This window comes from Ovis aries, chromosome 1 (assembly GCF_016772045.2).
Source record: "Ovis aries strain OAR_USU_Benz2616 breed Rambouillet chromosome 1, ARS-UI_Ramb_v3.0, whole genome shotgun sequence".
NCBI classification, from domain to species: domain Eukaryota; kingdom Metazoa; phylum Chordata; class Mammalia; order Artiodactyla; family Bovidae; genus Ovis; species Ovis aries.
The window spans coordinates 239,092,916-239,108,389 of record NC_056054.1 but is presented as its reverse complement, the minus strand read 5'-3'; the positions used below and the strand labels follow the sequence as shown (position 1 = coordinate 239,108,389).

At 40.3% G+C, this 15,474-nt stretch overlaps 1 protein-coding gene across 2 annotated transcripts in view; it reads right to left on the bottom strand.

Moving 5' to 3' along the window:
• The window catches only part of ANKUB1 (ankyrin repeat and ubiquitin domain containing 1), a 35,840-nt gene extending 20,692 nt beyond the window's left edge, over positions 1–15,148 (bottom strand). The window contains exons 1-3 of one of the 2 annotated variants that reach the window (XM_004003864.6): positions 14,678–15,148; positions 13,230–13,373; positions 5,110–5,326 (exon numbers count right to left, since the gene is read on the bottom strand). In XM_004003864.6, the coding sequence (XP_004003913.2) occupies positions 5,110–5,326; positions 13,230–13,373; positions 14,678–14,767 (451 nt within the window). In that variant the 5' untranslated portion in view covers positions 14,768–15,148. The remainder of the gene's footprint in view (positions 1–5,109; positions 5,327–13,229; positions 13,374–14,677) is intronic. The other variant, XM_015092607.4, reaches the window with a different exon arrangement.
• Positions 15,149–15,474: the final 326 nt, after the last annotated feature.

Here is a 15,474-nt window from a genome sequence, read left to right as displayed (position 1 = left end):
CCCTGATGGTCCAGAGGTATACAATTTGCAGGGGACATGGGTTCAATCTCTGATCAGGGAACTAAGATCCCACATGCCTCAGGGCATCTCCTCTCTGCAACTAGAGAAAGCCCTCTCAAAGACCCAGCACAACCAAAAAAACAAAAAAAAGGATCCTAAAAGACCAGCCCATGGAGAATTGTCTGAATTACTCAGTGAGCTGGGAGTAGAATTTGGCTTGGAATTCATATCTCTAGGATTCTTTTGAATGCTTAGAAAGCCTCCTTTTTTTTCAGTTACCTTTCTTCTCTTTCTTTCCTTTTTGCTTCTCCGCTCTCGCCCTTCTTGCCTCCACTTCACAGGTAGACACCCACACATGTTCTTCCTGCTGATCCCTCTCATGTGGTTTTGTTGTTGTTTGTTTTGTTTTTGATCCCTCCCTTTTACAGAATGGGTATTTTTTATGCCCCCTTCTGATGCCTATGTCAGAAGCTTTTTCTCTATCTCCTTTATACTTTAATAAAACTTTATTACACCAAAGGTCTGAGTGATCAAGCCTCATCTCTGGCCCTGGATTGAATTCTTCTCCTCCAGGGGCCAAAAATCCTGGCGTCGTGATTCAACAACAACCTTTCATTTTGGGGGCTCATCCGGGATCCTTCAGGACAAGGTGAGGATGCTTGGAGCTCTAGCTCTTTGTTCTCTTAGCGAACACGTTTTCTGCGGCGCTTGGACTTCCCTGGTGGCTCAGACGGTAAAGTGTCTGCCTACAATGCGGGAGACCCCGGTTCGTTCCCTGGGTCGGGAAGATCTCCTGGAGAAGGAAGTGGCAACCCACTCCAGTACTTTTGCCTGGAAAATTCCATGGACGGAGGAGCCTCATAGGCTACAGTCCATGGGGTCTCAAAAAGTCAGGCACGACTGAGCAACTTCGTTTTATAGAATGTTACAATCTGTAGTCTTGAAGTGGGGCTCTTCTTCCCTTACTCTTGGCCCTAGGATTTCTTGACCTTGGCCTCATTGTCCTTTGTGGGTTGATTCCTAGTTGATGGCGTGTTTACTCACAGAGCCTGATCTGCATTAATACCCTCAAAGCTCCTAGCCTACCTTAACCCTCACAAGTCTGGCCTCAGCTAGGAGAACTCACTCTCTTGCTGGAGAATTATGGAATTATTCTGTAGAGATTGAGTAGCAGTTCTACAAATACACTCTAGAAATGCCTTAATAAACATTTTCCAAAACATGGATTATCCCCGACATAATAGATTTGTTTTTCTAAAGCTTCTTGCTGTATTTAAACTTTCTTGTAAAATATTTGAGGACTTTCCTGACAGTCCAGTGGTTAAGACTTCATCTTCCAACACAGAGAGTATAGGTTTGATCCCTGGTCAGGGAACTAAGATTCCACATACACTGTGGCCAAAACACCAAAACATAAAAATCAGCAGCAATATGGTAACAAATTCAATAAAGACTTTAAAAATGGTCCACATCAAGAGAAAATCTTAAAATGAAATATTGAATTTCTATGACTAGCGCTAGAAACAAGAGATTTTAAACACTGTACCAAGTATACTGATATCATCTCCCAACTTAAGTGACTTACTATGTTTTTAATTTATGAAAATCACTCACACATGAGCATTGAAAAGCTTTAGCTTAGCACTCTACCCTAGGCTCCTTGGTCCTCCACAGTGAGGCCACATAGTCTCCATTTGAATGACTGGAACAGTCTGAATTTCAGTAGCAGAGGATGTGTTAAGATGGCAGGCCAGCAGCTCAGAAGTTTGGTGGAAAGTTGCTCTTCCTATTCATCCTGATCAGATGTTGTCCTGTTTTAATAACTTGCCTTACTCCTCCAGGAATAAGAGACCAAGCCCCCATCTTATGCCTCAGAGCACAAGTCTCAGTATCCTACTCTACCTTTGGGGTTTCAGAACTGAGATCCCACCTCTGTTCTCTGAGCTCAGAACCTGGAGAATTCTTATTCTGAATCCTAGTCTCTTCTCTTACACGTTGACAGAGGCTCCAGCGTCAGCAACCAGCTTGCCTCATTTCCTACCTTTTATGTCATTCATTCATTGATTCCTGGTGGCTCAGCAGTAAAGAATCTGCCTGCAACTCAGGGGACATGGGTTGGCTCTCTGGGTGGGGAAGATCCCCTAGAGAAGGAAATGACAACCCACTCCAGTATTCTTGCCTGGAAAATTCCATGGACAGAGGAGCCTGGCAGGCTATAGTCCGTGGGGTCTCAAAGAGTCCAACAGGACTTGACGACTAAATACCAAACAACAAAACAAAATAAATTCCTGGTGCTGATTCACCTACCGGGCCCCTGCTGGATCTCCCTAAGGTTCACCTTCTGTCTTCTTCCATCTTACCGATTGTTAATCCAGACTTACCTGCCTATTCCAGGACCCTCACCAGCACAGTATTTTACGTGAACAAATGTTACAGGTGTTTTAACTATTAATTTCAGTTTTTTGTAGTAAAGCAGTTCTAATTTCTCAAAGCTCAAAGGTGACAATGGATGGTTTTTCTCTTAATGCTTAACTTTGGAATTTCTAGCAAATTTCTAGGCAAGTTAGTAAGCACCATTTAGTAGATAATCCTTCCATCCAAATTGAGCTGTAATGCCTCCTTTGTCAAACATTAAATTCCTTCATAAGCTTAGGAATTCTGTTAGAAAATAGCAACTTATTTTTAAAGTGCTATGTTGCTCCAGAAAGTACAACTAAAATTTATAACCAAAAGTAAAACTAATGAGACTTAAACTTAAGGACTCTTCCTACATGAACTGTCTAATTCTTTACTCTTAATTTTTTAAAGTGGGTTCCCCAAATTGTATATATTTACAAAACCTGGATCCACCCACTCCCTACTTCCAGACCCATCTACCATGCCTCAGCTATTCAGGAAAGCAAGGGCAAGCAACAGTGCCCGTTCTAGGGAAGGTCTCCATCCTCTCCCTGTGTGGTCCCTATATCCCAAGTTCCTGGATTCCTCATGCATACTCTGGGGACAGTATTTGCCTGTCTGATTTGGGCTTTTTCTTTCTGAACGTGGAAACCATGTCTCTGGCTTGGGTTTCCCTTAATGGAAATCAAAACAGAACACTGATCAGAACTTTAAGAGGACAAATAAAATAGGTATCAGTAAAGACACTGGGTTGACAGTAAAAGTTGTTGGAAAGAGCCCCACCCTGAATGTGAGATGACTATTCATTACCCATATGACCTTGAACAAGGTCACTTAACTTCTCTGAGCCTCAGTTTTCTCATATATAAAAGGAATTAAAATGGCACAGTAGGTCTCTGCTGCTGCTACTGCTAAGTCACTTCAGTCGTGTCCGACTCTGTGCGACCCCATAGACGGCAGCCCACCAGGCTCCCCCGTCCCTGGGATTCTCCAGGCAAGAACACTGGAGTGGGTTGCCATTTCCTCCTCTAGACAGTAGGTCTCTAAGTGGCCTAAAATCTGGCTGAGGGGCGCTGGAGCCCACCTAGATTTCGTGGCCTGAGCTGACAGGACCCTTTTCTTGGAATAGTCTCTCAGATGTGATATGCTCAGTCTGGGCCATGAATACATGCCATGAGATGTTCACAGTGCCAAATGGATCATTCTGTCCTGTATAGGTTGATTCAAGAAAAGGTGTATGTGTGTGTGTGTGTGTGCATGTTTTTGTCTATTGGACCTATATAATGTGTCACTAAATCTGAAGTCATAAAATTAGAAAATCACAAACATTAGGAAATGTTTAGCTTTGATCAATGTTTGATAAGTTAATTCTCAGACATTCTATCACCAAAAGAGCCCTTTATCCCTGTAATCTTCTTTGTAATGCCTGCAACCTTTCTGTCTCCATCCGGTTTATTGAAATTGCTCTCTCTGAGCTCACCAATGACCTTTAAGCCAGATCAAAAGGTTTTTAATCACACACTGTCTTTGGTGTTTTACCAGCATCCAGTGAACAGTCTCTTCTTCATCATCTGTGACAATGCAGAATCCCTGCTCTGCTTCCGACTCTGACAGCTTTCTGTATCATTTTCTGACTCCTGTCTACTTATGTCAACTTCAGCACCTCCTTCTTTGAGGATCATTTTAAAGTGTGTTATCCTTGACATACCCCGAGCAAGTAATTTAAGCATATAGAATCTTTTTGTTTTCTTTAAATCTATAAAAAATTAGGGGTTGGGGGAATTCCCCGGTGGTCCCATGGTTAGGATTCCATAATTCCATTGCAGGTGGCACAGGTTTGATCCTTTGTGGGGAAGTAAGATCCTGATTCCACATGGTGCAACCAAAACAAAAAACAAAACAAAAATAGAGGTTGAACCAGGCCATTTCTGAATTCTCTTCAGTCTCTAAAGTGTCTCATCATGACCTGAGCAGCACAAGCCTGAAGAAAAGTCACCCTGGTTTTCTCACTTATCTTTTGTCATTTCATGAAATAACTAGGTCATCAGCTGCTTGAAGACAAATGCCACTTGTGTAGTATAGTGTGTGCATGCTCAGTCATGTCCGACTCTTTGCAACCCCATGGACTGTAGCCTTTCAGGCTCCTCTGTCCACAGGGATCTTCAGGCAAGAATACTGGAGAGGGTTGCCATGCCCTCCTCCAGGGGATCTTCCCGACCCAGGGACTGAACCTGCATTTCCTGCATCTCCTGCACTGCAGGCAGATTCTTTACCACTGAGCCACTGGGGAAGCTCTTGAGACTGTGAGAAGGTTCTTATTTTTAGTCTACAGACCCAGACAACAAAGAGGGTTTTTTTTTTTGTTGTTGTGTTTTGTTTTGTTTTTTGCTGTGCTGGGCCTTCAGTGTGGCGTGCAGGCTTCTCTAGTTGCAGTGAGCAGGCTTATTTAGTTGCCCCAAAGCATGTGGGGCTCTTAGTTCCTTGCACAGGAATGGAACCCGTGTCCCTGCATTGGAAGGTAGATTCTTTATCTCTGGACCACCATGGAGACCCCCCAAAGAAGGGGGGTAATTTTCATAAATTTGATCATTTACATCCACACTGCACCTATAGAGGTTTTAGTTTAGAAACAATCCCCCCTCCTGTGGTGCATCTGGTATCAAAGAACCCAAGTGCCGAGTAGTAGGTGCTGTCACACATCACGGGGGGTACCGAGGTCTGTCTTGTAGTCCCTGAGCAGGTTGCAGTCATACATCTCCAGTCCCTCTGGGGTCCGAAGACAGAAGACACTCACGGGGAAGCCACATCTCAGAGCTATCAGTGTTCTCAGATCAGACACTTTTTTACCAAGAAGGGAAATGCCCTCCATGATGGCCATGGTCTCTTGGGTCACAGCGTTGAACACACAGAGAGTGGGCTTATCTTCCTCCTAAGGGAAGAGGAAAGGAGAGAACTCAGAAATACGTCTTGTCTGGGGGTTGGGACGCGGGACAAACATCTTGGAGTGTTGCTCTCAGTGCCTCTAGCTCCTACAGCACGGGTACTAAGGTTGCAAACAAGAGCCAGTGAGGTGCCTTGACTTCTGGTCTGAGTCTCACGCTTCTGTCTGAAGATATTTGTGAGCCCTGATGGAGTAGGATATAGCAACTCACTCCAGTTTTCTTGCCTGGAGAATCCCATGGATAGAGGAGCCCAGACCATGGGGTCACAAAGAAGTGACTTAGCATGGCTTTGAGAAAAGTGAAGGAGACTTGGCAGGGCTTTGAGTCTCTTTGTACTTCTTATCTATGGGCCCAAAAACCCAGGAGGAGTGGTCATCATATATACCCATGCTCTGCTTCTGGAGGTGTTAGTTTAGTAACAGTTCCTCCATCATGATGTACTTTAATAAGGAAATACTGTGGATTCTAAACCTCAGCCAATTAAAAAACTCTAGGAGGTTGTCTGTGGGGAGTGGGACTGAGCTCAGGGTAGGAGTAGAATTTTGCTTATCATTTTATGCTCTTCCTCTTTTGTATGGTTTGACTTTTTTGTTGTTGTTAATAACTGCATGTATTTACTTTTACTGTTTTAAAAAGGGAAGTACTCGAGAAGATCCCCTGGAGAAGGAAATGGCAACCCACTCCAGTGTTCTTGCCAAGAAAATCCCGTGAATGGAGGAGCCTGTGCAGGCTACATACCATGGGGTCGAAAAGAGTCCGATATGACTAAGCGACTTCACTTTCACTTTTCACTAAATAAAAGTGACAAAAGTTTCCTTTGCTCTTTTTTTTTTTTTCCTTTGCTCTTTTTGTTTTGGAATCTAAGATGGAACTCAGATATCCGAGAGTTAAGAAGGAATGTTTAGGAGAATGTTAATCTGTTAAGACAGTTAAATCAATCAGACCAGAACTAAAAAAAAATGTAGCAAAAGGGGCCAATGGGGAAAGAGCGGGAAGGAAAGGTTACTAAAATTTCTAAAATTTTCCGTTTTACAACCACAACAACAAAAGAGAAACTGGCTTTACTTTCTCTTTAGCGGATTCAGGAAGATCTTGTTTTTCTTTAGCGTGATGCTGCCACAGCAGATGTCAGCTCACGGAGCTGCCACCCAGGGTCCCAGTAACTGGTTTCACAGGGTCTTGAGCAAAACTGAGAAGCTGGCCTGGCCTCCAGGTTCCTCAAGTGACTGCTCCAGCCAGCCACTGCTCCCTTGCCCAACTCCTGCTCCCCTCCCGCTTCTTTCTATCAGAATTGTCTTGGGTTTCTGCAGGAACCCCTCCCTGCTTTGGGGTCTGTAATACATGAAATTCGTTGTGCACCTCCCAGATAATACATTACCACAATGTGAGCAACACACAGATATCTTTGAAAGAGCCTTTAAGGAGTAGTGTTATTGATGATCGCTTAGGCTGTGGCGCTCTTATCTGAGGTCCATTTCGGGGACTCAGATCACTGGGAGCAGTTGAGCTCTCTTCTGCTGAGCTAATCTGCAGGCAGAGCTGCTCACTGAATTTTAAGTGCTTAGAACCATTTTCCTCAACAGCTCCTCATAAACGCCCTCAGAAAACATGGAAAGGACATAGGAGTCACCCTTTGTCTTTCATCACACTCCTGTGTTCCTATAGCCCCATTAAGGCTCCTAATCCATATGATATTTATAGCCAGGAAGAAATTCCTATGAAATCTGAATAAAAAGATAGTGAGGAAGAGAGAAAAATTATATTTTATGTAATAGTTATTTCTTATTTCTTTTATGATTACTCTGATTTCCCTAAAGTTAGCCCTTGATCTGGGTTTTAATTTATATTTAGAATTAAATGCAGAGTGTACAAACAAAACAGCAAAGCCCCAAGTCACCCTTAATGACTAACTGCTATTTGATGTTAGAAAAATAAGTTTAAAAAGTATTTTTCAGAATATGAATAAATATTTGCCTCCTTCATTCTAACGTGGGGTATGTTGGAAACTATTGCTTGAGTTTTGTTCATTGTTGTCACCCAGTGCCTAGAATAGTACCCAGTACAGAGTGGACTGTCCATAAATATGTATTGAATAAATAAGTCATAACACATCTGGAACACTGTTCTCATAGCACTATTTTAACTCTGTATTTTCACCATTTTATAAACTTTGTTTTTGTGGGAACCCATTTTAAGTTCAGTAACCCATTTTAGTGAAGGATAGGGAAACCTGGTGTGCTGTAGTCCATAGGGTCACAAAGAACTGGACATGACTTCATTGGAAGGACTCCAATACTTTGGCCACCTCATGTGAAGAGTTGACTCATTGGAAAAGACCCTGAGGCTGGGAGGGATTGGGGGCAGGAGGAGAAGGGGACGACAGAGGATGAGATGGCTGGATGGCATCACCAACTCAATGCACATGAGTTTGGGTGAACTCTGGGAGTTGGTGATGGACAGGGAGGCCTGGCGTCCTGCGATTCGTGGGGTCGCAAAGAGTCGGACACGACTGAGCGACTGAACTGAACTGAACTGAACTGGCAACTGAACAACATTTTAAGTTCTACTGTGGCATACCAATTGATGATGCTTCTTCATATTGGTTTTACAGAGAAGGAGCAGGTAACCATTGATTAATAGCAACTTGCTGACTTATCATATCTATTTATAAAAAAGGCATTTATCTATATGATATCCCTCCCTGAATGTTCTGAACATTGAAACACTGGTAGTTATACCCAAGAAAGTCAGATACTGTTAAATCAGCAATTCCATAAACAAACCATTATTGACAAATGTAAAATTAGGTTTTCTACTTTACAAGCAAACCAAGGCACCATGGTAAGAAATACATACAAAATGTCTTACTTTTCAATAAAGAAAATACATAGATCTATTTCATGCATGCGTGCATGCTCAGATGCTCAGTTACTCTTTGCAACCGTATGGACGGTAGCCCACCAGGTTCCTCTGTCCATGGGATTCTCCAGGCAAGAATACTGGAGTGGGTTGCCATGCCCTCCTCTAGGGGATATTCCTGACTCAGGAATCAAACCTGTATTGCAGGCAAATTCTTTACTGCTGAGCCACAGGGGAAATTCTCTAAATATAATTCTGCCAGAGAAGGAGAAAATAAAGATCATTAAGAATCTGTGGAACTTGAGTTTTTAACTAAACCCTTCATGTTGGCCAGTCCTGTGACTTATAATCCTATTCTTCCTGGACTCTCTGGAAGAGTCTTGTACCTCTACATTTGATTCTTGTCATTAGTAGTTTAGAACTTTAGGGAAAGTTTAGAGTTCAGTGCAAAGGCAGCTTGTATCACTGTGATGGATGATGCTTAATTGGCAGAAGTTATGAAATATTTTTGTAAGTAAAATTATGAACATTGGTTGCTTTGGGGAGAGAAACGGGGGGCCAAAGGAAGGAGAGAGACTTTTTATTGTATATCCTTCTGTAACATTTGAATTGAGCACCATGTGAATGTACTACCTGCTGCTGCTACTGCTGCTAAGTCGCTTCAGTCGTGTCCGACTCTGTGCGACCCCACAGACGGCAGCCCGCCAGGCTTCCCCATCCCTGGGATTCTCCAGGCAAGAACACTGGAGTGGGTTGCCATTTCCTTCTCCAATGCATGAAAGTGAAAAGTGAAAGTGAAGTCGCTCAGTCGTGTCCGACCCTTAGCGACCCCATGGACTGCAGCCTTCCAGGCTCCTCCGTCCATGGGATTTTCCAGGCAAGAGTACTGGAGTGGGGTGCCATTGCCTTCTCCAAAAACACATTATGTATATACATATTTAAAGACATGAAAGACATTTAAGAAATAACATGGAATTTAATCTGCTTAAAAATGTATTGTACTACAATTTTCTGAATATTAGAGGGAGAAAAGCAGAAGAAATTGTTTTTATTTCCTTTTCTGATGATTAAGCATCTTTCAAGAACATAAAAACAATACCTCTAAAATAAGAAACAAGAAAAGGATGCCCACTCTTGCCACTCTTATGCAATGTATTGGAAGCTCTAGTCAGAGCAATTAAGCAAAAAAAAAAAAAAAGAGAGAGAGAGAGAGAGAGAGATGAAAGGCATTCAAATTGGAAAGGAAGATGTAAAGCTGTCACAATTTATGGATGACTTGATTTTATATAGAGAAAAGCCTAAAGACTCTACAAAAAATCTATTAGAAATAATAAACAAAGTTGCAGAGTACAAAATCAACTTTCAAAAATCTGTTGCAATTCTAGGGACTTCCTTGATGGTCCAGTGGTTGAGAATCAGTGGTTGCAATTCAGGGGATACAAGTTCGATCCCTAGTTGGGGAACTAAGATCCCACATGCCTTGGGGCAACTAAGCTCACGTGCCACAATAAGAGAACCCAAACACCACAGTGAAGATCCCCTGTGCCACAGCTAAAGACCCAATGCAGCCAAATAAGTCAGTTCAATTCAGTTCAGTCGCTCAGTCGTGTCTGACTCTTTGCGACCACATAAACTGCAGCACGCCAGGCCTCCCCATTCATCACCAATTCCCGGAGTTTACTCAAACTCATGTCCATTGAGTCGGTGATGCAATCCAACCATCTCATCTTCTGTCATCCCCTTCCCCTCCTGCCCTCAATCTTTCCCAGCATCAGTCTTTTCCAATGGGTCAGCTCTTCACATCAGGTGGCCAAAATATTGGAGTTTCAGCTTCAACATCAGTCCTTCCAATGAATACCCAGAACTGATCTCCTTTAGAATGGGCTGGTTGGATCTCCTTGCAGTCCAAGGACTCTCAAGAATCTTCTCCAACACCACAGTTCAAAAGCATCAATTCTTCAGCACTCAGCTTTCTTCACAGTCCAACTCTCACATCCATACATGACTACTGGAAAAACCACAGCCTTGACTAGACAGACCTTTGTTGGCAAAGTAATGTCTCTGTGTAATGTCAAATAAGTAAGCAAATATTAAAATGCTACTCTCAATTCATCCCACCCTCTCCTTACCCTTCAAGAGGGAAGGGATATATATATATATATATATATATATACTTATGGCTGATTTATGTTGTTGTATGGCAGAAACCAACAGAACAATTACCATCCAAAGGGGGAAAAAAAAGAACAAAGAAAAGACAAAGAATCTGTTGCATTTCTAAATGCTGACAATGAATTAGCAGAAAGAGAAATTAAGAAAGCAATCCCATTTATAATCACAATGAAAAGGATAAAATACCTAGCAACAAATTTAACCAAGGAGGCGAAAGACTTGTACACTGAAAACTCTAAAGCTGTTGAATGAAACTGAAGACAACACAAAGAAATAGAAAGATATTCCATTAGTTCTAAGAATCAATATGATTGGACACCTGAAACTAACACAACATTGTAAATCAACTGTGTGCCAATAAAGTTTTTTTAAAAGTGGACTTGTTGTGACAGTATATGGCCTACAAATCCTAAAATATTTACTATCTAACCTTCTGCAAAGTAAAAAAATAACAAAACTTTGCCAGTTCTTGTGTTAGATAATTATATCTCAGCAATGTTGAAAATGTTGGCTTGAGTATTACCATAGTTTTGTAAGAGAATGTTGTTCTTGCTTCATAATACACACTTAAGTATTTAGAAACAAAGAATCAACATTATTAAAATGTTCATAATAACTAAAACAGTCTACAGAGTCAATGCAATCTCCATCGAGGTCCCAAGCACATTTCTCACAGAACTAGAACAACAACAACAAAAATCCTAAAATTTATATGGAACCACAGAAGATACTGAATAGCCAAAGCAGTTTTGAGACAAAAGAACAAAAAAGTTGAGGATACCACACATTCTGGTTTCAAACTATATTACAAAGCTATATTAATAAAAATGACATGGTATTGGCAAAAATAGATTCATGGAGTAGAATTGAGAGCTCCAAAATAAACCCACACATATATGGACAATTAATTTACATGAAAGAAGCAAAGAATATAAAATGGAGAAAGGATGGTCTCTTCAATAAATGTTGAGAAAACTGGAAAACCACATGCAAAAAAAAGAAGAAAGAAAGAAAAAAGAAAGAAACTAGATCAATATCTCCTACCATGCACAAAAGTCAACTCAGAATAGATTAAAGACTTAAATGTAGGACCTGAAACCATAAAATGTGATAGAAAAGAACACAAGAAGTATGCTCTTTGACATTAGTCTTGGCAATATTTTTCCAGGTATGTCTCCTCAGGCAAGGGGAACAAAAGGAAAACAGTACTACATCAAACTATAGAACTAAAAAGCTTCTGCACAGCAAAACAGTAATTCAAAAAGACATATGTACCCCTGCCCATGTTCATTGCAGCATCATTTACCATAGCCAAGATATGGAAACAACCCTAAATGCCCATCAACAAAAGAATGGATAAAGAAGATGTGGTGTATATATATATATATATATATATATATATATATATATATATATATATATATTTGTGTGTGGGGGTGTACAATGGAACTACTTGGCCATAAAATGATTAAATCTTGCCATTTACAACAACATGATGGACCCAGAGGATTTTATGTTAAGTACAATCAGACAGAGAAAGACAAATATCATATGATTTCACTCCATATGGAATATAAAAAGCAAACTAGCAACACCAAAAAGATGAACAAATCAAACCAAAGACATAGATACAGTGAACAGAGTAGTAGTTAGCAGACAGGAAGAAGTGGAGGTAAAGGGATATGACAGGGGTAAAGGGGATCAGTGGTACAGAGATGAATGGAAACTAAATTTCTAGTGACAAGCATGCTATAGAGTTTACGGAGTAGAAATATAATATTGCATGCATTAAAATTATATAATATTATAAACAAATGTTGTGGCAATGAAAATAAACTTTAAAAATACATGAACAAATGCTTATAAGACATGAAAAACACATATAAAAATATAGTCTTTTTATTTACCTAAATGGGGATCAAACAATGTTTATTTTTCTGTGACTTATCTTTATTACATAATAGTAAATATTTTAGAATATTCCTTTTAAAAATAGACTTCCCACTTAGTCTATCAGTAAAATACATGAAAACAAAGAGTTAGCTTTAGCTACCATTAACATTTTTTAAATGCTAAATATGAGAAAATTAGTGCCCCATTTAGCCAAGAATATGTACTTTACTACGTTCCTTGAGGTTGGTGTTTTCAGATGGAGTAGAGAACTAGTACTGAATAGTATTTCTATCTTAGAGAGCAACTCTTATATTGCTTGTCTCTTTGAGAAATTGTTAAAAGTTAAGGATCCTTCACCCCAAAAGTCTCCAGGTACATAGTTTTGCATATTTTGCTATTTTAGGATTTTGTTCTTAAAGCCCAGCCATGGATCCCAAATTAAGCACCACTGATTACGGACAGTTTAAATGGAAAATGCTGTCTCTGTACATACAGCTAATTCATGAATGGCTGTGCTGATGGATTTGAGTGTAGAAACTGCCCCTTCATTTTTATTGTTATGGAGAATTTCTTCCCTTTCCTCATTCCCATAATCTGTTGTAAACCCAAAGAAGTGACTTAACCTTCTTTCTCTCACATCAGTATTCTAGATCTGCTCCTTGGTCTTGCTTCCATATTGGTTTACGGGTTGCTCTGTGATGACTATTTTGGGGCAGGCAACTTACAGGGAAAGAGGAGGGAAGGGAAAAAAGGAGTTAATGAGGGAACTCTATCCAGTCTCCATGCCTTGTTTACCTTACTGCATGGATTTTTGCCCAAGACTAGTTTTACAAGTGGAAGAGAGGGGAAGGCAAGAAGAGAAAACCTCTTCCTAAGTTACAAAATCACTTTGGTTGAATTATCCATAAGTTTATCCAAAGTGAGGTAGACATCTTGGACAAATGTTACTCTGTTCATCCATCATACCTTAACAAAGCATTTGAGAGTTGAACAAAATGATATTCCAACATCAGCAAGACTCCAGCTGTCCTTTAGAGCTGCTCCAGCATACATCAGCTCCAGATACCTCCTGCCTTGTTCATCTTCAGAGAGAGGAATGTGGAAATAATCCTTTAAAATCAATAGCACATTATGAAAACAGCACATCTCTACATTACTAGACCAGCCATGTAATCTCTTTTCTTTTACATTTTCCACTGAGTATTATAAAATTGTTTGGGAGAGAAGGAAGAAGTCTTAGACAGGGGTTTTCAACCTGGAGTCTTTAGATATTCCCCAAAGTTTATGGATAGAATTTAGATGGGAAAAAAGTATATTTGGTTTTTATTAACTCCAAATAAAATTGGAATTTTTGTTATGAATATAGGCAACAAACTAAAGTAGCCGTAATTGCCTGTTCCTATGACTTTGTCACCAATAGAAATCACAGGTATCTTCATATCCCATTATAGTTGCTGCAGATATCTCAAAATATTTATACTGATCTCCTTTGAAACTGTAATAGTTATGAGACACACTGAAAACACTTGCTGTGTTAATAAGGAAACCCACATGTCACCAATTTGTTTTCTAATTTTTGAAAATTGTATTTCAGTATAACTGGTTTGCTTTTTGTGGATATGCATTTTATTTTATGCATTTAAAAAGGAGTCCATAGGCTTCACCAGACTGCCTAAGGGATCCATGACACATAAAGGTTAAGAGCCTCTATGTTAGAAGATCTAGATTTTAGAGGTCATAGTAATTAATAAATATCATATAACTATGATTCAATAAATGCTCCTCAGCAAGTGGGAATAGATCATCTCCAGTTAAATACCATTTGATGGTCAGTTCCTAAATATTTGTCTTAATTTCCCACTTTAGAGTGAGCATTTATAAGAAACTTTTAAGAAAAGTACTGCACTCAAATTATTTCTTATTCTGGCTCCACGATCCTAGGTTAAATGGTCAACCTCTCTGAACTGCAGTTATTCCTGGATGCAAAATGAGACTGTAGCCCCAAAGTCCCCTCTGCATCCCAAGTCCTTTGGTTCTTTATAGTTGCTTGCTCGACATACAACCCATTGTCTGATAACTGGCATGTTCTACTTACCCAGTCTAAAGTTAGTGTTTTGTTTTTCTCCTTTTATGAAGAATTGCAGTAATACTATCTGGCCAATGCACAGACATATGAATCTTATAAAGAGAAGTTAAATTCCACCCCCCCCCCAAGAATTTTCCTGTCTAGCACATTTACAGTTAACATTATCTAACAAATGATTATGTAAGCAAACAATGATATTTTCAAGTAGTTTTACTTCCCTGTTTGCTGAAAATGTACCCAATAATATCTTTACCCCACATACAGTTTAAGCTTCACTGCGTAGTTAAAATTAAAACACATCTTAGTGGCTCAGGGACAAAATACGTACCTTTATCATCAGCTTGACAGCCTCCACAGTTTCATCTGTTGAAACATCAAACGGTTCAAAAGATCCCTCAAAGGCTACGAAAATTCTCATTTTCTCAAAAGAAGAAGCTTTTCCCCCAAATTCTATTGTATAGCTGGGAGAATCCCAATTCACAATTAAAAATGATGGCCGGGGCCACTGTTACTGTCCAGCCTCAAAGGCGAGTTGAGAGAACGTGGAGAGAGCAGTCGTGCAGGGCCACAGTCTCGGGTGACACTGGCAGCAGCTCCAGTGGAGGAAATGTATCTCTGCAGATGGCATTAGTCAACAGCCACCTGTTCCTCTATTACGGAAGCCAGCAAGCTTGACAATGGTTGAGGCAAGTGTGAACAGGTGTCAAGCATGTAACACAAAAATGCCACATGTGAATTACAATTTGTGATGTGACCACCGTCCACTGACCCTTGAATCCATAGTCGCCCAAGTACAGCTGATCAAATGACCCTTTGAAAGAGATATTTGATTGGGATGCCTTGGCACAGAGTAAAGCAAAACAAATTTGATTTTCTTGAATGTGACCACCCTGGAAGTTCTCTGTAAATAACCGAGCTGAAGCATTCTGGTTTCCATAACAACTTTGTGTACTTGCTCCCCGCTGGTATTTCTAATCCTGCCACGGGGTACAGAACAATACCCACTTGCACCAGGGAGATGAATGTGTAGGCAAATGACTCTGTGGTTTTCCCTTCTCTGCATAATGGGATCTGCCCAATAACAACACAATACAGTTGGTATTTCTTTTAGTCCTTGCCCTTATG